This window comes from Ctenocephalides felis, unplaced genomic scaffold (assembly GCF_003426905.1).
Source record: "Ctenocephalides felis isolate EL2017-DRISC unplaced genomic scaffold, ASM342690v1 CF-g0.4_SCAFFOLD_00845, whole genome shotgun sequence".
NCBI classification, from domain to species: Eukaryota; Metazoa; Arthropoda; class Insecta; order Siphonaptera; family Pulicidae; genus Ctenocephalides; species Ctenocephalides felis.
In genome coordinates, this window is record NW_020536999.1 from 82,201,642 (window position 1) to 82,225,937 (window position 24,296).

A 24,296-nucleotide genomic window follows, 5' to 3' on the forward strand; every position below is an offset into this window, starting at 1 on the left:
TACCGCGGAAGGATTTCTATCGTGTCTTTTCATCATTGTAGGTGCTTCGTCATTCATAAGACATAAACCCTCTGAGTTTATAGCTTCACTAGATTTATGCCTGCATTATTGTTTTTTAACCCTCCAAAACTTATATGGTGAGCATTACTGTCCCTGCTAGTATTAACGGTTGATTTAGTTCCTGGAATAGCGACACCACCAATATTCCGATCCTGTCTTGTGACCGGGATCACAATAAATCGCCACAATATTAAGTGTTATGTTATGTATAGCCAGTTTAATTCCACAAATCTGAATTTTATTGGTAATGAAGCTGTTTAAATTTAGCGTCTGAAATTAGTATCTTCGGTGGATAAGTATTCCATCTCCTCCATAACCATCTTCTCTATTCTTTGATATAAAAGCGTATCCAGATATCTAAAATCTGTTATTATCTATGAGCCATGTTTCAGATTAAATTACGATATCTATATGGTTGGTTTTCAAATAGGATTCTAGATACAGCTTATTTGAAGAAACATATCTGATATTGATTTGAATAATTTTAGCATATTTTTTTAATGTTATTATCACTAAATAATTTGAAGCTTCTTTACGTAATATACTGTGCCGGCCAAATCAAACTTAACAATTGTTTGTCCGGTCTAAATTTAGATCTCATCATTTGTTTAGTATTTCTGACAACAGGTTATAATTAGAGTTTTGTCAGTTATCAAAAACCGGTTTTTTGACAAAATTATGGAATTCGAAAACCGGTTTTCCAATAGAAAAAATCGGTTTTCACTTTAAATGGAAAAGGAAAATGACAAATATAGCCAAATATACAAGATAGATAAAAGCGTTTTGATTCTTGAAATCATATCGGTTCAATAGCATTTTATATCTTATCAGTCTGCAATGGTTCCCAGAAATGTTTTGTATATATTAAATTAGATTTTTATAGCAGTTGTATATATTAATTTAAATCAGTGTGACTTCTTGAAGAAGTAACTCCCACTACTCAAACTTAAAAAAAAAACCCTAGAAGCCACAAATTAAAGAACAAAAAACTAAGAATTATTATATCAGAGGCTTAAAATAATTAAGCATAATTTGGTCGCTAGTATGAGAGTATTTCTATTTCACAGGAAATTGAATGAGTAAACAAAGGATACATGTAACAATAAGTAGCAATTCGATAGACGTTCTCAGTTTTTTGAAATATTTTATTGAACAAAAAACAATCAGAATGTTTAAAATTAATTAATTAAAATTTCTCGGAGTAGACAATACCCGAGTTTAGCTTAATCGTTTTTAAAACTAAAATTGATATTAACATGTATCTAATATTTTTTTACTTTATTATTTAATTTAATGATTTTTTTCATTTAGAAATGTATTATTTTTATTTATTCGAAAACTTTCCTTTTACTATCAGAACAATATTTTCATTTTATATGTGAAAATGATGCATGAATAACGAATAATTATTTAATCAAGATAAACTATTATTTTTTAGTTCTACTAAATAAAATTAAATAATTTGTTTGCTATGTATAAAATTGAACAATAAATTAATTCAGTCAAATTCTGCTTTAAATTACACTAAATTTGCGGATAAATTACAGAATATTCGAGCAAAATTTATTTTCTATATAAAGTTCAAAAACCGGTTTTTCAGTGAAATTAAAATTCGAAAACCGGTTTTCTGAAATGTCGGTTTTTGTATAAACCCTAGTTATAATGTTCAGCGCTACTAGGAATGTATATTAGTGTGCAGTAAACGGAGAGGAAAAAAGGGTATAACCTCTGAATCTTTTACTGTTCTCCGAATTGAATGAAATTTTGGAATTAGGTTCATCTTGCCCTCAAGTTCAAAAGTGAAAACAATTCGGGTTGCGCCATCACCCCCGGGGGGATGACACCCCCTCTCAATTGTGTAATTACATTTTTTCAAAATAACGTCGAAAATCGATAATGCAAAAAATGTAATTACACAATTGAGAGGGGGTGTCAAATTCGGTTTTGTTGTTCCTATTTGATACAGGTTCCTTCACTAACCACTTAACGGTCGAGTTTTTTTTCGTGAAAAGTGATCTAAAAGAGCATTTTTTTATTGCGGATTTTAAAAGTTTAATTGATGTAATATGTGTTTCTGATAACATTTTCTTTTTATTTATTTATTTTTGTTTAAAATTAACAATAAATATTATAATACCGATGACCGCTTTGATGAATTTTTATTTTATAACTTTTAAATTTTAATAATTTCTATTTATCTAAAAATAATATACCAAATTGTAAACAAATAAGAAAATTCAACAATATATAATTTTTAGAGTAAATGTACGTGTAAAAACTCTGAAAGTTAAAAAGCAAAATAGATGGATTCTTGCCTAATTAGAGATAAAACACTTCAGTGTAATCTTCAATTGATTCCTATAAAAAATAACACAAAAATATAACAATAACATGCCTCTTGATAGATATTCAGAAAGGCGGTTTTACATGTTTATTTCTAATCTCAAAAGTCGTTAAAGATTGATTTATTATATATACAATATTAATTGATCTGTACTTATCATATCTAAACTAAATATCCCAAGAACGGGCCATTGTACGCCTTTTATCGCATAAAACATAAACATTAACTTTGGCGAGCAGTGTTCGTGCGTGACCGTTAAGTGGCTAACTGTTTTTTCATTGAAGATCCAGAATTGAATGAAGTATTGCTTTTGGTAATTTTGTAAGTCGATTTTTTAGGTTTATGAAAGGTTGTCGGATTTAAAAATTCCGGTTGCTCCTCCTCCTCTAGATCAGAAAGGGCGTCGAACCTAGTTTTGGTTATCTTACTGTCTGTACTACAAAATTGGAAATTCTTTATCTTTGTCCGTGAAACTGAATCCGACTTTTGACTTGTTTGCATAACTGTCTTTATACAATATATTTCTGGCCTCATGGTATGCTAGATTCTTCCAAGCCATAATTTCTTTAATTTTTTTATTTTTAATAAATACCGTGCACTCTTTATCATTTGCAGGGTGATCCTCATTGCACAAAGCACATACAAATTTGGAAGCTATACATATTTTTGCATTATGTTCTCCGGAACATTTCATACATCTCTCTTTTCCTCTACATTGGTCCTCAACGTGATTGAACCGACAGCATTTGTAGCAGTCGGCCTACAGTTCTGTCCTTGGATTCAACAAATATAGTGTAAGGGCCCATATCGCAACCTTCAAAATGTATCAAATTATTTAATGGATTAACTCTTTCATCTGATTTATTTTGATCGTTTATATTGTTGTCATCACTTATTAGATCTTTTTTATTTCCATTGTTGTATCAATATTATTAGATGCTAAATTACTGTTTTTCCCTTTGGTTTCCTTTTGTTCTAACGTTTCCATTTTATTACTATCTGCACTTACATCGTTGATATTATATTTATAATTAATGTTAACACTATTCTTGATATTCAAATCACAACTACTAACTGATTCATTTTCTACACTAATTACACTTTCATTATCACAAAAATCCATGTCACTCGATCTATTTAAACAAGTGTTCCTTGCATCTGCTGTTGATTCTCCAACCGCAGAGCGGCAGGTAACAAGGTTTGGGTAAGGTGGTCGGGCGCACTGACCATCCGACTCGGAAGACATAAATTATTTCCGGGTATCACATCTAATCGATCACTTCGATATCGCATTCAACTTTATCAGAATCGATATTTAGATTAATATTTCTGTTGGAAGTTTGACTTATCCGATTGAGATTTATATTAGCCTCTGATGCATTCTTAGTTGCTGCTTCAAGTTTATTGACCGCTTGACTAGTTTCAGTTTCAGGTACAATATTTGTTTCTTCAGTCGACATTACAGTTGGAGACTTATATTTAGTTAAATTATCATTATTAGATGCTTTTGAAATCTTCAAACTTTTACTAAAAACTTGTTTACTACATTCTACAATCCCAACATTAAAAGTTAGACTCTGTTCATTTTTATTTGTGGTTTTACTCAAATTGTTAAGTGCAGACAAAATCTCATTTTTATCAAGTTTGATAACACATATGGGGTTGGAATTCTTACTGGAAATTGCGTTTTGTTCAACCTTCAGTGATATATTTTTATTTTCAATTAAGCCAGGTTCAAATAAAGTTTCGGTTAATTTGGGTAATTCATTTCCATTAGAATCTACACACAATTTATCATTAGGTTTTTGTTTGATTCATTTTTAGTAGAACATTTTTTATTTCTTAGGATTTTTATTTCTTGCACTACATCTGCGAGTTATAATCTCAGCCGGACTTTTTTTTACTTTTAAGCCTCCAGAAAATGCGTCTATTATATTTGTATCTTTATGAGTTAAATTTCCTGTATATAGTATTGAAACCTTCATGTTTGGAAGATTCAGTTTTGGTAGGTGATTAATTTAATTCCAAAATGTTTACTGTAGATACCGATTGAACATTTGTTTCTTTTGTAATAATCTCATTTTCCTTCGAAATATCAGTATCCAATATATTTCTCCTATAGACTTTTCTACAAGTTCTAATTTTGGAGGACTTAAGTTTAAATTTCTATTTGAAAGTATATTGGAATATTTTTTAATTAATTTGTATTTTTCTCTTGGAATTGCTTAAATAAAGTAGATATTCGGTTAAATATTATTGTGCAAGAATTTACCTGCTTCCTTCGACTTGAGCGACATGTTTTTAGCAAATTATTAGTTATTACACTTCATTCAAAACGATTAAAACCATTAAAATTAACATATAAACATGTTATAAAATTAACGCCTTTTTGCGCTTTTTGTTGAGTTGACAGTCAAAACAAAATTCGTTTTAGGGGAAGAAAATATTTTTGAAGGGCGAAAAAGGGTTAAAGCGAATGTGGCGCCAGATTCAAATAGCATTTTTTCCAGTGAGCTTTATTTTTAACTTTCTAATTGCTTATTGCAAGTAAATATAAGTTGTTTTTACATGTATAGAAAGAAATTTCCAATAACAAAATAGAATTCGTATACCAATTTTAAGTTGCATTTGGCATTAAGGCAAGTTGCTTGAATTTTACGATTTTTAACTTCTCCTTGGGCAAGTTATATAGTAATGGGTCGAAAATCGAAAATGAAAATTTTTGTATATCTTCACGTTTCAGTGGTATCTGAACATTCTGAAAAAAGAAAAATGGTGGCGTGTGTGTTTTGTGTCTTCGCAATTTTTTGTGTACGTTTTTGGCCGTGCGGATCAACCAATTTGAATGTTTCAAAAAACATTAGATTTCTATTGATAAGCACATGTGCTGATTAGTCTATGGCAAAGGCAGGTCCAGCTGTTACGGTATGAAGCAATGAGTACAGAAAATAGAAATCGAGATTATGAGAGAACGGAGTATATATGATTTGAATGATCCAAAAAAAACATTCAATTTGTAATTATTAAAAAAATGGTGATTAGTTTTTTGGAAGATGCAGGTCCAGGAATTCGAAGATACAGAGATAAATGTTGCAGTTTTTGAGAGAACTAAGCATCCGATTTGAATGATTCAAAAAACTTTTTGCTAGTGCTAACAAAACAATTGCTTTTGGAAAAAAAATCTCAAAATATATCAGAAAATAATTTAGATTTTGATTTTAATTCTGGCTGAAGTCTAAAGCTCACTTATATACTTTAAATAAATAATTTTAACTTTGTAATTCAGTTTATATAATTCTTATAAATATTCGACAATGTTACAGTGCATTTATACAATCTATTTGAAAGCATTTAATATTCCTCGAACATTTCGTTACGGTACGGAAAGTTCCAGCAATTTGCCTTAAAGCCACGATGCCATACACTACAGTTAGTTTAGTTTTCGTTTATCTTTATATCATTTCCTAATAAACCCTTAAATTCGATGAAAACAATTATTTTTTTAACTTCCCGTAGGATAAGTTATAGAGTAATCGCAAAAAATCGAAAATGAAAATTTGTATATACCTTTACGTTTCAAAAGTTTTTGAACATTTTGGCATACCTTAGAAAAAATGGATGTATGTGTGTGTGTGTGTCGAAAAACAAATTTTCGTCGACGATTTCGGGTACACCGATCAACCGATTTCAATAATTCAAAAAAAAATCCATTCGTATTGATAAGGAGACGTGCATGTTTTCTATATTTATATCTTCTTTGACTTAAGAACTCTTAAAAGCTCGTCCTAGGACTAGAAGTAATTGTGTTATCGAAATCGTCGTCGAAAATTTGTATCCACACACACACACACACGCATACATCAATTTTTTCTAAGGTTTGCCAAAATGTTCAAAACCTTTTGAAACGCAAAGGTATAAACATTTCATTTTCGATTTTTTGCGATTACTATAACTGCGCGCACACATACACACAAGCACACGCACATACACATACTCAAAAAAAAACAAACAAAAACGTACACATACTGATAGATAAAAGAAGAATATACTCATATACACCCTAAAGTATGTAAGAAGCTTTGAAACGTAAAAATTTATGCAAGTTTTCATTTTCAGTTTAACTTAATAAAGTTAAACTTTTATAAAGTTATAGTAAAGTTGAATAACTCCTACGGGAAGTTAAAAATATAAAAAATATTTTTAATCAAAAACGCCTGAAACACCCAAAATTAAAACTATATTGCATTCAGTACTTAAAGTGTTTGATTGCCTCCTTATGAAGGACTAAAAATTCTTGAGGGATGTTTTCTATTAGTATTCTTTTTTATAATTTTTAAAATGTTTTCAATAAATTTATTATAACATTATTTCAAAACAATTTTAATTTCAACTCTAAAAGTGATTTTCTTCAAATAATAATTAATTACGAAGCATACATATAATAAGTATAAATGAAATATTAAATACAACAGCTAATATATATTTAGCGATTATACAATTAATAACTATAATAATATATTTTCAAGACTTTTACGATTTTTTATCAGCACTATCACTACTGACTTTCTTTTGTAAATGTATCACACTTTTATCACATAAATATTTCCCATATTTTCCCTAACATGTTTTCTATATTTATATCATTTTTGACTTAAGATGACTAGAAGTATTTCTTAATTTACATTAAAAAAAAAAAAAAAATAGGTGAAAATTAAAAGGATGCATAGTGTTCCAGAAAAAAATATATGTTAAAATCGAAGATTGGGTTCCAGGGATGCAAAAAGACCATGTAAAATTTTTAAAATCTAAAAATTGAACAAAGTAAACATTTAAAATTTTATTATGTACACAGAAAACCCGTATTCAACTTGAGCAAATTAAATTAATATTATATATAGACTATAATTAATTTATGAAAAACAAAATTAAAATTAATGACTGTATGAATTCAAGGTGAATGTTGTCGCATGTCAGCTCTTCTTACAACAATTCGATCTAATGTTTGCTGAATAGTTTTCTCTTGATATAGCATAAATTTTCTTGTAAACACCCCCCTGGTACATTTTAATATCTTTCTTGATACTAGAATATTTAAATATTTATTTGCCAGTTAACTTCTGTCCATCATTAGCAAATAGCAATCGTGATTGTTCAATAGAAAATTCTTAATTGCATAAGGTTAACAATTTAAAAAAAGAAAAATATATGAAAGACGTGAGCCCAAAACTAACGACTCACAGTAAAAATTATTTTTAGCAATTCTCTTATAATAATGAATAAAACCAAATGTATCTTAATATCAATCTTAAATCAACCAGTGACTTCCCACTTCCCCGCTAGAATAATTTTTATCCCTGCAACCTTCTCTATGATGACTTAATTTCACCTTCGATATAAAAACTTTTCCACATATTCGACACTGGAATGTATCCAAATCTCCATTGTGCTTCTGCTCGTGAGCTTTCATTTCACTTAAAGTTTCATAAACATTCTTACACACATTACATTGATGAAGTTGGACATTTTCATGCTTGTACAAATGCCTTAAGAGAGCTTGTCTTGTAGTGAATGTTTTCGAACAGTATTCACACTTCTTTTGTTTTGTTTCATCATGGATTCTTATATGTGCATACTGAGTACTTTTTGTGGTAAAAGTCTTAGAACAAAAGTCACATTTGTAGGCACGTTCTGTGCTGTGCATCTTCAAGTGATCATTTAAAACTTCTCTTCTACAAAATGTAGCGTCACAAATTTCACAGAAAAATTTCTTTTCCCCATGAATCAGCATGTGTCGCCAGAGTTTACGGGCGTTACCAAATATTTTGCTGCATACTTTGCATTTGTATCTATCTGGCTGATGTACTATTTTGTGTTTGGTCAAAGTATTTTTGGATGAACAAGGTTTACCACATACATCACACACAAAGCTGTTGTGTTGGGTAAGCATGTGTTCATCGTAACTTTCCTGAGTTTCTGTCACTGCGTTACAAATTTCACAAATATAAATAACCGTAAGCATGTGAGTCAATATGTGAGTGGTCATTTTGTTCTTGTTGGTAATTTCGACGTCACAATTGAAACATTTATTGGTTGTGTCACTTACATGCGTTGTATGCACATGTTTTCTTAAATCTTTTAAGGTCGTATAAGTTTCACTACAGGGAATACATGCATGTACTGTGGTTTCTATATTTATATTAATCTCAGGCTCGATGTGCACAGGTTCCACACAATCTTCCAATACAACCGAACATGGTTTGATCATCGTTGCATATTTGGGATCGATATTAAATATTTTATTACTAACCAAATTTATTTGTTCCTCCATTTGAATTTGATCATTGTGATTAGGACTCACATTTTTCATTGGATTTTGAGCATTTGGTTCTTTTGTTGGACTCACAGATCCACCTACAAAAACAGAATATTTGTGTAAATCTTCATATTTTACTTTCTTAAGAAGTTTGCTAGAAAATTTGATTTGTTTTTTATGTTTTTATGATGTCATTATAAATCTATTTTTTTCTCAAAAACCGGCTGAACCGTTTACAAAAATTTGTGTATGGCATAATGCATTAAGGCAAATTGCTGGAACTTTCCGTACCAAAAATTATTTTTTTTAAAAAAGATTAAATTTTTTTTTAAACTTTGAAAAAATTAGATTTTTGAGAAATTTTAAATTTATGAAAAAAAGTTTTTGTGAAAAAAACTTCTGGATTATTTTTTTCTTTTTAATTTGAAATATTTTGGAAATTTTGAACTTTTGTTCAAAGCAATCGCACTGCTTTAAATGCATAGATACAAAATATCGAAACGCGTAAGCGCCGCGTCGCTGTCTAGCGGACAAGCAATGTTACGAAATTCATAGAAATGCAAACAAATTTGATACACATTGAGAAAGTCTCTATAAAATATCTGACAATTTGATGTGCATATGAGTAATGATTATTTTTGACCGCCAAATGGCATTTATTTTACTTTTTTTTAATAGATCATCAAAAGCGCTAGACCTGCCTTCCCAAAAATGTAATCAGTAAAATGTTTATTGAATTATTTAAATCGGTTGATCGGTGTACCCGAAATCGTCGACGAAAATTTGTATCCGCACGCACACACACAAATACATCCATTTTTTCTAAGGTATGCCAAAATGTTCAGAAACCTTTGAAACGTAAAAATATATAAATATTTGCATTTTCGATTGTTTTCGGTTACTATAACTTACCCTATGGGAAGTTAATAAAAAAAGAACATTTTAGTGGAATCTCAATTCTTATTGTTCACGTTGATTGTATACATATCATGAAGTGCATACAACTTGCCTTAGGGCAAAATGCCACTTAAAGCTAGTTAAGAGTTGATTTATTACCTTTAGTTGATGTTTCGTTGCACTTAATTCGTGTCATGTTCACTTCGACCAGACTGTTTATATTTACTTCATCGACTATTGCAGGTCTTGAGTCTGTAGAATCAACATAGTTCCCAAGATTTGCATGCAGATCATCGGTATTACTAATTGTTGTTAGTTTTATGCTCGAGTTATTTTTGCTTTTGATGATTTTATGTGGGTTATTCATCGCAGTATCTACCATGGTTCTGTCTAATACTACGGATAGCTTCTTAAGTTTATATCGTTTAGTAATAGAGAGAGATAAGTTTGATTTAGTGCTTGATAAAAAACTCTTCCGTTCAGGCTTCATAGAGTTTGGCTTAGACTTTATAAGTTGTCTGTTTTTCGCAGGTTTCTTTTCAGGCTTGTGTACATCTAATTTTTTTACTATATTATTATTTATATTCAATCCATCTCTTCTAATCCCTTTGATATCACATTCCACTTTATCAGAATCGATATTTAGATGAATGTTTCTGTTGCATGTTTGACTTATCCGATTGAAATTTATATTACCCTCTGATGCATTCTTAGTTGCTGCTTCAAGTTTATTGACCGCTTGACTAGTTTTAGTTTCAGGTACAATATTTGTTTCTTCAGTCGACATTACAGTTGGAGACTTATATTTAGTTAAATTATCATTATTAGATGCTTTGGAATTCTTTGAACTTTTACTAGTAACTTGTTTACTACATTCTACAATCCCAACATTGAAAGTTGGACTATGTTCATTTTTATTTGTGGTTTTACTCAAATTGTTAAGTGCAGACAAAATCTCATTTTTATCAAGTTTGATAACACATATGGGGTTGGAATTCTTACTGGAAATTGCGTTTTGTTTAACCTTCAGTGATATATTTTTATTTTCAATTAAGTCAGGTTCAAATAAAGCTTCGGTAAGTTTAGGTAATTCATTTCCATTAGAATCTACACACAATTTATCATTAGATTTTCCTACCTTTTTGGCACCTTGGCTGGTAACTTCGTTTGATTCATTTTTAGTAGAAGCATTTTTATTTCTTGCACTACATCTGCGAGTTAGAATCTTAGCCGCACTTTCTTTAACTTTTAAGTCCCCAGAAAATGCTTCTATTATATTTGTATCTCTATGGGTTAAAATTCCAGTATTAGAATTGAAACCTTCAGGTTTAGATGAAGATTGAGTTTTGGTAGGTGATAAATTTAACTCCAAATTGTTAACTGTAGCTACCGATTGCACATTTGTTTCTGTGGTATTGATCTCATTTTCTTTCGAAATATCAGGATCCAATATATTTCTCCTATAGACTTTTCTGCGAGTTCTAATCTTTGGAGGACTCAAGTTTAAATTTCTATTTGAAAGTATATTGGAATATTTTTTAATTAATTTGTAATTTTCACTTGGAATTCCTAAAATCAAGTAAATTCGGATTATACATAACATAGATTAATAAAATTATTGTGCAAGAATTTACCTGCTTCCTTCGATTTGAGCGACATATTTTTAGCAAATTATTAGTTATTACACTTCATTTAAAATGATTAAAACCATTAAAACTAACATATAATCATGTTTATAAAATTAGCGCCTTTTGCGCTTCTCGTTCAGTTGACAGTCAAAACAAAATTCGTTTCAGGGGAGGAAAATATTTTTGAAAGGCGAAAAAGTGTTACCAGTGTGGCGAATGTGGCGCCAGATTCAAATAGCAATTTTGCAGTGAGCATTATTTTTAAGTTTCTAATTGTTTATCCCAAATCGCAAGTATGTGAAAGTTGTTTTTACATATATAGAAAGAAACTTCTAATAACAAAATAGAACTAGTGGCATGGCATCGTGCCTTAAGGCAAATTGCTGGACTTCCCGTACCAAAAATTATTTTTTTTAAAAAGATTAACGTTTTTGAAAAAAAATTACTCTGAAAAAATAGATTTTTGACAAACTATAAATTTTTGACAGAAATTCACTTTTTAAAAAAAAAAACTTTTTGAAGAAAAATTTATTTTGAAATATTTTGGAAATTCTGAACTTCTCTTCAAAGCAATCGTACTGCTTTAACTGCATAGAGACAAAATATCGAAGCGCCGCCGTCTAACGGTTAAACAATGGTACGGAACTCATAGAAATATAAACAAAATTTATACTTATTGTTAAAATCTGTATAAAATATCTGATAATTTGATGTGCATATGTCTAATGATCATTTTTGACCGCAAGATGTCATTTTTTTTTACTTTTTTACTAGATCTCCGAAACCGTTAGACTTGTTAATACAAGTAAAAGCCAAAAAATTAAAACGCCTGAAAAGAAAATGGCCCAGTAATCTACCGTCCACAAGATAATTTTCTCTGTTTTGCACAGGAAAATTTTCAAACAAGTTACTTTTAATTATTATTTGTTATTGATTATATTGTTTTCATTATTAATACTATTATTTTAATTATTATTTATTCTATTTCTTTTCTTTAATTTCTTTTGTTCTATTTTTCTTTCTTCTTGATTTTGATTTTCAATACCATAACTTTCAACTTATAAATTGTATTGTAATCAGATTGTTAAAATTGGCAAAAAAATACAAACATCTGACCCCTCTGACCATTGCCAGTGATTTGCCGAAAACCTTTTTTTCGAAAATTGTCTTTTCAGCCTGGCCCTAGAAGTGAAGTTTGGGTGATATGCTTTACGGTTTTTATATTTATGTGAGAAAGCAATGATACATATACATGATCGATTTATTTCATTTATTTCGTGTTCTAAAAATGTAGGTATTTTATTGGGGCATCAAAAGTAATCAGTTACCTACAAAAGACAGAACGCAAGAACGCATTAAGATGCGTCCACACCTAACGAACGAACACGAACGAACATGATGAACAAGAATATACAAAGAAGAACGAACACGAACACAAACGAAGGCGAATATGTGTGAATGCACCTTTTTGCATATGCTCACATAGATTCTGATTAGATCCGCTGAAGCGCGCAACGCAATTACAAACCTTGATCAATTTTTATAATTCAACCACCTATCGTAAGCCTATAATATTTTAGTGTTATTTTATACTACGAAAATTATTTTCATACAAAGTTTAATTAAAATCGTATATTAATCGTAAATATTTTTTTACTATAATTACGAAAAAACGGCTAAAACATGGAGAATTTTTTTAATACTTTTCCGCTAATTATAAAAAAAAAAACTATTCGGCTGGTCATCGCGCAAATCTGATAAACGCTTATTAACTCCGTGGGAAAACTTGGATTAAATTATTAATACTCCAAAGCGCTTTTTTTTTTTTTTGTTACAATTTATTTTTGTTAATCTTTAATGTCTTATTTACAAAATTGATATGAGCAAAAAAAAAAAATACAAAAAAACAAAAAATGCAATACATTGAATATAAAATGAAAAAAGTTGAAATAAAAATTAAATTAAAACAGTAATACAAAAATAATAACATAAATGAACGATGACGTGATGATGTATGCCGCGTACTACGTCAGGACGCGTGCAGACATTGGGCTAGGTGTTTGGTAGATCGGAAGGCCATTTCTTGCTCAATCTTCTTATCGGTCTCTGAATCGCTTGAACTGTAGGATTTGTATGCTGGATTAATTTGTTGTTAAAAGATGAACTTCTAATCTTGATCATTTCGTTGACTGTTGAGATTTTCAAATCCTTATGTAGGCAAAAATTCGAAATATACCAAGGCGCATTAGTAAGGATACGCAGAATTTTATTCTGGCACCTTTGAATGATGTTTATGTTAGATTTGCAAGAGCAACCCCATAGTTCGATTCCATAAGTCCAAATGGGCACTATGATAGTTTTATACAAAAGTACCTTGTTATCGAGAGAGATTTCAGATTTCCTCCCAAAAAGCCAGTAAAAATCTTTTATTTTCAGTTGGATTTGTTTCTTTTTATATTCAATGTGCGTTCTCCATGTCAATTTCGAATCAATGTGCATGCCTAAATATTTAACAGAATTGCATAGTGGAATTATTGAATTGTTCATGATGATAGGTGGACTGTTGTGATGTTTTAGAGAAACAATTATGTGCTGAGATTTTTCGATATTGATTTTGATATTCCAATCTAAAAACCATTTTTAGAGACTAGATAAATAATTTTGTAACTGACAAGTTGCTGTTCTAATATCGGAATTGCATGAAATAATTGCTATGTCATCGGCGTAAGTGTATATGGTTAGAAGATCATCTGTGGGCATATCGTTTGTGAAAAGAAGATAAAGTACAGGGCTTAGCACACTGCCCTGTGGTACCCCGCATTCTATATTTCTGATGCTCGAAGTCACATCTTTAATTTTGATTCTAAATTTTCTATTAAGCAAATATGAGCTTAAGATATTGAAGTAGTTTGGAAAAGTTGTTTTGATTTTATATAGGAGTCCTGAGTGCCAAACCTTATCAAAAGCCTGACTAACATCTAAGAATACGGCTACGCTGTGTTCCTTTCTATTCATGGCTTCAAGAATACGAGACACCGTTCTGTTGCATTGTTGAATTGTAGAGTGATTTTTTCTGAAGCCAAACTGATGGTGAGGAATCCAACTATCATTCGGATGATCTTCTGCAACAAAAGTCTCTCTAAAATTTTCGATAATATCGATAAAAGACTGATAGGACGGTATGAACTAGCAGTGTGATGGTTTTTGTTTGGTTTAGCGATCATAATAATTTCTGCAGTCTTCCACGCTGAGGGCCAATAATTGTATTGAAGTATGGCGTTGAAAATAATTGTTATATATAAGATACCTTTTGTAGGCAATTCTTTTAACATCTTTGGAGTAATTTTATCCATACCTGGCGAAGATCTATTTTTTATCCTTTTTATTTCACATAAGACATCATTTGGTGAAAAATGTCCTAACGGTGTAGAATGTATGGGTTGATTTACGAAATTGTTAATTAAATTATTCTGGGAAATATTTCGAGCGCTAAAAATGCTACTTAGATGATCAGCAAATGCCTCCGCTTTTTCTTCGTTGCTTTTTGCCCAAATGAATCCGTTTTGGTTGGTTATTTTCAGAGGAGGGTTTTGTTGTAGGGGTTTACTTTTGTTTCTGATTGGTTTCCATATGGAATTATCGTACCTATTTAACTGCAATATATACGACCTGAATGTACAATTCTTCCATTCTTTCATTTTTTTCCTCAGCGTGTTATTGAGATGATTAAGCGATGTCTTATCCGTTGGTAGATGAGAATGTTGCCAGGTTCGTCTTGCTCTTCGTTTCTGTGCAATTAGCTTCTTAATCTCTTGCGGAATTATTAGATTATCATTTCTTGGATTAATGTTCGGGGTGATCTGCTTGGTTGTTTCACGTACAATCTCAGAAAAATAATCTATATTATTTTCTATATCAATAACGCTTGTAGGCCTAGGTTTTGGAAATAATTTTGAATCAAGTATGGATTTGAATTGAATCCAGTTAGAAAGATTGTTGTGTAGAATATGATTGTTGATAACTGGAGTAGGAAATGTGCTAAACGTCACAAGTATTGGAGAATGATCTGAAGAGAGATTGTAACTAGATTCAATATTGAGATTTGAAAGATCAATACCTTTCACAATAAAAAAATCTAAAAGGTCTGGAACTTTAGTAGGGTCAGAAGGCCAATAAGTTGGACTGCAAGTTGAAATAAAGGAGAGGTTATTTTGCCCTATGGCTGCATGAAGAATCTTTCCTTTGGCTGTAGTCAGTCTTGAACCCCAGGCAATATGTTTACAATTAAAGTCACCACCAATGATAAATTTATTACCTAATTGAGAGAAAAATGAAGAAAACTGAGCACAAGAAATTTTGAATCTTGGTGGACAATAAACAGCAGAAACACAAAAATTATATAAATTTGTTTCAACAGAAATTTGAGTTGCTTGTAGAAAATCATCAGAAATATTTGGTAGAACGAAATGCTTTATATTATTTTTGATTAATATAGCCGAACCGCCGCGAGCCCTGCCACTTGGGTGATTTGAATTATAAGTAGTGTAGTTATAAATTTTGAAGTAGTTTTTTTCAGTGAAGTGAGTTTCTGAGATTAATAAGATATCTATTAAGTTTAACTTTAAAAAACATTCTACTTCATTTTTGTGAGGTATTAAACCGTTAGCATTCCATTCAGCAATTTTAATTATTTTTGCCATTGCTTTTGTTGTTGACTAACGTGGATAACATATTTATTATTATGGTGTTCTGTTGCAAAAGCTGATTGAAAATATTTTTAAATTCTAAAATAAGTGTTGCTAGAGAATCAGAATCAGGATTTGAAGGTGAATGATTAGAAGCAGAGTAATTGTTTTTTGCAATGTCTGCATAGGATGAATTTTGAATTGTTGGATTTAAGGCCGGAGAAATGTTGTTTATTTTATTATTAGAATTAGAATTATTAGAATTTTTAAAATTTTGGTTATTTGGATTTGGATTTATGACTGATTGATTTACTGGAGTTTTGTTTCTTCGTTCTTTAATTTTTTGGAAGTATGAGCAACCGCGATAATTAGCTGGATGAGCACCGTCGCAAAAATAACAACATGCCGGAGCATTCGGATCTTTGGTACAAGCTATAGTATTATGATTGTCACCGCATTTTAGGCAAGCAAATGGTCTATTGCAGTTTTTTTTGGTGTGATTAAAGAGTTGACAGCGAGTGCATTGTATAATGTTGTTGGACTTTCTCGGTGGTTCGACGCGTATTATGCAGTTGAATAATTTATAAATGTTATAAATTTTTGTTATTTCTATTTGGTTCCAGATCAACAAAAAACATATTAAGAGGTTCTTTTGTTATTCTATGTCTAATATTTAGGATATTACGTACGACATGACCCTGTTTTAATAGTTCTAATTTAATTGCATCTGTGCTTGTTGAAAAGTGTACATTTCTAAGAACAACCCTATAAGCCTTCTCTTCTTTTAATTGATATGTATGATATACGGCATTAGTTTCTTTTAGATGTCTGGATAAAGTTCGAAAATGGTCGACAGAATTACATAGAATTTTAAATCTATTCCTAATGGTTCAAATGAAGTTTTTCTTTTTTTGAAATTGACTACTTGCCATGAATTAGGAGGTTTCTTGACATCAGAATGTGGTTGAGTGAGGCTTGTAGATGCACTATTACTAGATGATATAACTTCCTGTCTTGAGTCAGAAACTGATGAAGTTGAACGCAGCGAGACCTTTTCCGATGTAAACATATTGGTCCGACCTTCTTCGCGAGGTATCTTGCTGTATTTGCTGGATCCAATAACGGTCTTACATAGTTTTGGGATTTCTGATGGTTTACTGTCCGATTCCATATTCGCTTCTATATCTTGATTGAAATGTAAGACATTTTTTTGATTCCACAAACGCACATTAGAGTCTCGATTATGTATGGTTTTTTGTAAGCAATTATTTAATTATCTGTACACTTTTGTAAGCTTTTCATGCAATTTTAATAAACCGTAAAATTCAATCTGACATGCACTTGTTTTTTTCACTCCAAAGCGCTAAAATTTAATCTTTTATTTATATCAAGTGAGCTTCAGAATTTTAGCTAGAGTTAAAATTAAAATCCAAATTATTTTTGCATGTTTCGTTCTCTTAAAATCTACTATTGTCTTCACATTAAGCTCCTTATCTCCAAAACGGCTGAACCTGCCTTTGCTAAAACCTAATCAACACTATTCTCCCCGTCATTACGAATTGAATGTTTTTTAATAATTCAAATCCGATGGTCTGTTATCTCAAAAACTTAACGGCTAGACCTGCCTAATATTAATCAGCACGTCGCCTTATCAATAGGAATCGAATGTGTTTTAAATTAATGAAATCGGTTGATTCGTATTTGCACATACATACATCCAAGGAATGCCAAAATGTGCAGAAGGCTTTGAAACATATAAATAATCATTTTAAATTGTTTACAATTTTTATAACTTACCCTACCCGAAGTTAATAAATTTTATTAAAAGCACTTGAAACACCAAATTTAAAGCTTAATTGCATTTAGTACTTAAAGGCATTATAACCTGCAGATATTAAATTTATTGAAAACATTTTGAAAATTATAAAAAGTGATACTGAAAGAAAACAATTACCTTTAAGATTTTTTAATCTTTCAAAAAAGGGGCAATCAAACACATTTATGAACTATAAGTATTAACACATATATACCCAGTAAACCACAAAACGTAATAAACCCATGAATATTATGTGGCGCCCCCACGTCCGCACGTAGCAGGTACGTAACCTGGGAGACTCAGAAGTATCTATTTCGCGGGCAGGAACGTAACGGCTGTTACGTTGCACACTAATACGGCACGGCTATTTGAGCTACGTAACTAGGTTGAATAAAAAAGCGTGTAGGTGTTTTTTATGTTACATAATAATTGAATTAAAATTTCCTGCAAATATAGAATCTATTTTGGATATTTAGTAATTTTATTAAATAATTTCATTTACAATGTACAGAATTTACATATTATATAGTTAATGTATATTTTATTTTGAGTGATTATTATAAAACAATTCTATTATCAACACTAAAATTGATCTACTTCAAATATTAACTGATTATAAAGCATATAAGTGTAAAAATTTGTTATGTAAATATCCCTGAAATGTAAATGAAATACTAAATACATGTCTTTTGATAAAAAAAAAGATTTTTTTTTTTAAAATACAATATTAACAAATATATATATACTTCAGCGATTATACTAACTATAATGTAATATTTTCATGACTGTTCCGATTTTTTATCACTACTACCGCCGCTAATTTAATTTTGCAAATGTATCACACTTTTGTCACATAAATATTTCCCACACTTGGTTGTCAAAATTGTATAATCCTGTAACACCTTCCAATATGTTTTCTATATTTATATCATTTTTGACTTAAGAGGACTAGAAGTAATTCTTTATTTACTTTAAAAGAAAGTAATACGTGCAAATTAAAACGAGGCATATGCATAGGCAACGAGTGTTTCAGAAAAAAATATGTGAAAATCGAAGACTGGGTTCCAGGGTTACTAATGTTCTGCAAAGTAAACATTTAAAATTTAATTATTTTCATAGAAACCCCGTATTAAGGGGGTTGTTCGGTTTTTACTTGTTTTTTTTCGTTTTTGAGATTTTTTGATATTATGAAAGCTAAAAACATTGGAATTATTTTAAAAAAAAATCATCTCAATATCTATTTTTTGACGAAGTTATAGATATATATCTCTATATGTATGATCCTCTGAAACCGTTTTTTTCATCGCTCCGGAGCTATTGTATGCCAGCTGCTCTCTTTTTCATTATAATACCTCATGCACATGACCTTTTTAATGTGTCAGCATCTTTGAACACCATAGTGTATTTAGTACATTATATTAGAAACTTTAAATACGTTTTCTCAAATTGACTTTTTTCAATGCGGTGCCACAAATTAAAAAAAAAACTACAAATCGGATCGACTTGCATTTTTTTTAATTTGTTCATCACTGCAATACCTAGTCCCCCTACCTCAAACAACTTGATAACATTACGCAAAAAAATTTTGTGAAGCTTCTCGCTCCCCAAAAAAGGCCTTTTTCAACACTTTTTGCCATTTTTTCCTTCCTGCTTTTTTTCTTTCATTTTGGTAGGGGGACTGGATTCAAACTTCTTCTTCAACGTAGTTTCTTTTTTTTTTGTTTCAGGCGATGCGCAATGGATTTATCTGTGGCACCGCAAAAGAGATCGATTTTGCAAGACCGACTTTGTCGCCTCCTGGTTAAAAAATGACAGCGAAAAAAAAGAAAAAGAAAATTTCGTAATACTCTATGATTTTGTAATTTTTGTTTAAGAAAAACCGCATGTCTCTATGATAAATACATTTCGAGGAAAACAAAAACAAATACCTTGCATTTTTTTTAAAGAAAAAAAGAACAACCCCCTTAAAGTTAAGCAAAACAAATTATTGCTATATATAAACTATAAGTAATAAATTAAACAAATTCATGGTAAATGTTGCCGCATGTCAGCTCTTCCTGCAACAATTTGGTCTAATATTTGCTGCATAACTTTTTTTTTATTTAGTATTTAGTATTTTCTCGTAAACACTACCTGATATATTTTAATACTCATTTTGATATTAGAATGTTTAGATATTTATTTCCCAGCTAATTTCTGTCCCTCATTAGCAAATAGCAATTGTAGTTGTTTAAAAGAAAATTCTTAGTTGCGTAAGTTTAGCAATTTCTTTACAAAAAAATAGGAAAGATACGTGAGCCCAAAATTAACGACGCACAGTAAAAATTATCATTAACAATTCGTTATAACAATGAGTGTCTAAAAATTAATGTTACATCAACCAGTGACTTCCCACTTCCTCGTTAGAATCATTTTTATCCCTGCAACCTTCCCTATGATGACTCAATTTCACCTTCGATGTAAAAACTTCTCCACATATTCGACACTGGAATGTTTCCAAATCTCCGTTGTGCTTCTGCTCGTGAGCTTTTAATTCACTTAAAGTTTCATAAACATTCTTACACACATTACATTGATGAAGTTGGACATTTTCATGCTTGTACAAATGCCTTAGGAGAGCTTGTCTTGTAGTGAATGTTTTCGAACAGTATTCACACTTCTTTTGTTTTGTTTTATCATGGATTCTTATGTGTGCATACAGGCTACTTTTTGTGGTAAAAGTCTTAGAACAAAAGTCACATTTGTAGGCACGTTCTGTGCTGTGCATCTTCACGTGATCATTTAAAACTTCTCTTCTACAAAATGTAGCGTCACAAATTTCACAGAAAAATTTCCTTTCCCCATGAATCAGCATGTGTCGCCTGAGTTTACGGGCGCTACCAAATATTTTGCTGCATACCTTGCATTTGTATCTATCTGGCTGATGTACTATTTTGTGTTTGGTCAAAGTATTTTTGGATGAACAAGGTTTACCACATACATCACACACAAAGCTGTTGTGTTGGGTAAGCATGTGTTCATCGTAACTTTCCTGAGTTTCTGTCACTGCGTTACAAATTTCACAAATATAAATAACCGTAAGCATGTGAGTCAATATGTGAGTGGTCATTTTGTTCTTGTTGGTAATTTCGACGTCACAAATGAAACATTTATTGGTTGTGTCACTTATGTGCGTTGTATATACATGTTTTCTTAAATCTTTTAAGGTCGTATAAGTTTCATTACAGGGAATACATGCATGTACTGTGGTTTCTATATTTATATCAATCTCAGGTTCGATGTGTACAGGTTCCAAACAATCTTCCAATACAACCGAACAAGGTTTGATCATCGATGCATATTTAGGATCAATATTAAACATTTCATTATTGACCAAATTTATTTGCGCCTCCTCAATTAATGAATCGGCACAAAAATCAACTTGAACATTGTCATTTAGATTTATAGTTTCCAGATGATTGTGAGAATCCGATTCTTTTGCTGGTCTCATATCCAAAGGGCAGCTATTTAAATTCATCGAACAACTTCCTGAAACAGAAAATTACTGTGAATTTTTATTTTTAACTTCACAAAAGGGAAGTTCTAGTTTGCATCAGAAAATCCGACTTTATAATTTTAAATCTTTTAATTCTAATCTTAAAATTTTAAGTCATTCTAAATCGTTTGACTCCGAAATTAGAAAAAATGAGAGTGTTTATTTTCGTGGAAGTTTTCCCAAAATGGTTTGAGTCATTCAATAAGTATTCACTTTGATTAGTTTTGCGAGACTATCGCAAATAAGTGGGCGTCCATTAATCACGTGAGGCTTTTAGGGAAAGAGGGGTTTCAACAAAAAATCACGTGGGGGGAGGGAGGGGTCTTGTAAGATAACATGTGTATTTATTTTTCACCTGAATTTTCAAAAAAAAAATCAAATTTTACGATTTTTTCGTAAATTCGAAAAATTTTACGTAGCTAAAAATACATGTGATGCATACGTGATATTTGGTGAGGGCAGGAAAGTAATTTTAAATATCACGATGTATCACCAAGGGAGAGTGAGGGTCCAAGAATATCTAAAAAAAATGGATCACGTGATTAATGAACGCCCCATAAGTTCAAAAGTTTTCCTCCACGGTTTCGCCAAACATCCTTGACCGATTTTGAAAATTTTAAAGCCGTTTGAAAGATATCAGATGGGGATCGGCTGATAAATTTTTGCTAAACATCAAGCAGGTCATTTCTTCGTAACTATTAAACTTTCGTATTATGATGAAGTTTATGGCCTTAACAAACATTTCCAATTATTATGGCCTACGAAGCGTGGTTTAATTATTTCATTAAAGTATGAAATAACGGGTCACATTGAAACGGGTCAATCGGGGAAGTCCTCGATTGTCGGCAACGTTCGCTCAGCAAGTGACGTCATAGTCCCTTCTATGTTTGTGCACTTATTTTGCGCTCGAGTAGCAGTTCATGTAGTACAAGGTCTATGGGTGCATGGCAAAAGTGCCTTAAGGCAAATTGCTGTAACCTCCTTTACCAAAAATTACAATTTTTAAAAAATATTCAATTCTTTTGGAACTCTGAAAAAATAGATTCTTGAGATTTTTGAAATTTTAGAAAAAAATAGACCTTTTTAAAATTTTAGTTTTTTTTAATACTTTGAAATATTTTGAAATCTTTGAACTTTTTTTCAGAGCAATCGCGATACGTTAGCTACAAAGAAACGAAATATAGAAGCGCGCGGAATTTGGTACGGAACCCATATAAATGTACACAAAATTTGTTTTTATTATCAATATCTATAAAATATATAATCTATAATATCTATAAAATCTATCTAATCTATCTAATCTATATCTATAATATCTATAAAAAATGTGAATTTGAAGTGCATATGTCTGATGATCATTTTTGGCCACCAAATAGCATATTTTTCACTTTTTTGTTGGATCTCCGAAACCGTTAGACCAGCCTTTCCAAAATTCTTCAGTTGTTCATTTTCTCAATACAAATAGAATGTTTCTTGAATCATACAAATCGGACCCTCCGTTCTCTCATAAAATTGCGGCGACACAAAATCAAAAGACAAAATCAATTACACTTTTTGACCCGTATCTTCGAATCGGCATGACCTGCTTTTGTCAAAAACTAATCTGCACACATCCTTATCGATACGAATCGCATGTTTTTTGAATTATTCAAATTGATTAACCCGTGTATCTGATATTCGCCGACAAAAATTTGTACCGCACACACACATACATGCACACACACACACATATACATCCATTTTTTCTAAGGTATGCCAAAATGTTCAGAAAACCTTAAAACGTTGAGATATGGAAAAAAAATATTTTCGATTTTTTTGCTATGATAGTATAACTTACCCTACGGGAAGTTATTGATTCGATTCCTAAAATGGCTGTTACAAAATAGAGGCTTCTTCTGGTATTAAATATATTAATAATTTTGTATAATACTATTTTAAATCAATATTTTTTGGTACATTTTTTACCTTTTAGTAAACATTATGAATTAATCGAATTAATCATATTTGTGTACATTTTTGAGGTATCCATAAAAATCGATAAAACATTTCAAAAGTTTCAAAATATATTTAAAAATCATTATTTTCAAAAATTGGTTTAATTTTAAAATTAATCTAATCATAAAAAACCTAGCAAAAATCTTTGAAAATGATAAAAAGGGTATGGGCGTGTTTCCATACAGAATCGGCACAATATACTTTTAATGTATGGAAAATATTGTTATCTTAAGTTTTTCATACATTGAAATATATTAGTCATGAGCTTATACGGCGAATGAAAATAATCAATAATAATAATTATTGTTTTTATTCGGAGCGTTGGATTTTTTATTATGACTAAATGAGTATACTTATATACAAGATATAAATAAATTTTGGTTTTTAATAAATATTTCTATATATACAGAATTTGTCGAGACGCTCGATAACGACGAGCCTTATGCTTGCGAATTTTTTAAAAAATACCTATAAAATGGCATTCAAAATCATTTAAATGCCCACACCCATCATTTACACGCCCATATCCTTTAAATATTTATCAAAAAAAATTTTTTTAGATATCCAGTTTTGGAAAATTTTGATATGTAATATATATGAAATAGAATTCGCAATTTTTTACGTAATATTGTTCGGATTTTTTGGCAAAAATATAAACTTCGCCTTCGAGATAATAATAATCGATCTAGAATAAACTAGTGGTGTTTGGCATCGTGCCTTAAGGCAAATTGCTGGAACTTCCCGTACGGTAATTAAACATTTGAGGAAAGAAAATAGCCAACAATTGTTTTAAATAATTTCAAATAGAATATTTATTATAAATACTTATTAAATTGAGCGTCGCTTACAAGAAATTTGTTCATATTCTTTTATTTGACTTTTTTGATAATTTTGAAAATATTTTCAAGAGTTCGATTTTTTTTAGGAATTTTTGGAAGAAAACAATTATTTTTTAAACTTATTTTCTAATTTGAAAATTTTTGAAAATATTCGATTTTCCTTTAAATCTCAAAATATTCTCAA

At 30.5% G+C, this 24,296-nt stretch overlaps 2 protein-coding genes across 2 annotated transcripts in view; one reads left to right on the forward strand and one right to left on the reverse strand.

The window, feature by feature from the left end:
* LOC113363882 (tudor domain-containing protein 5-like) overlaps positions 1–24,296 on the forward strand; it is a gene marked incomplete at its 3' end in the record, with an annotated part of 206,868 nt that overhangs the window by 141,447 nt on the left and 41,125 nt on the right.
* LOC113391054 overlaps positions 7,176–24,296 on the reverse strand; it is a 33,609-nt gene continuing 16,488 nt past the window's right edge. Inside the window, exons 4-6 of the mRNA XM_026627030.1 lie at positions 20,119–21,271; positions 9,774–11,125; positions 7,176–8,815 (exon numbers count right to left, since the gene is read on the reverse strand). Coding sequence (XP_026482815.1) covers positions 7,710–8,815; positions 9,774–11,125; positions 20,119–21,271 — 3,611 coding nt within the window. The 3' untranslated portion in view covers positions 7,176–7,709. The remainder of the gene's footprint in view (positions 8,816–9,773; positions 11,126–20,118; positions 21,272–24,296) is intronic.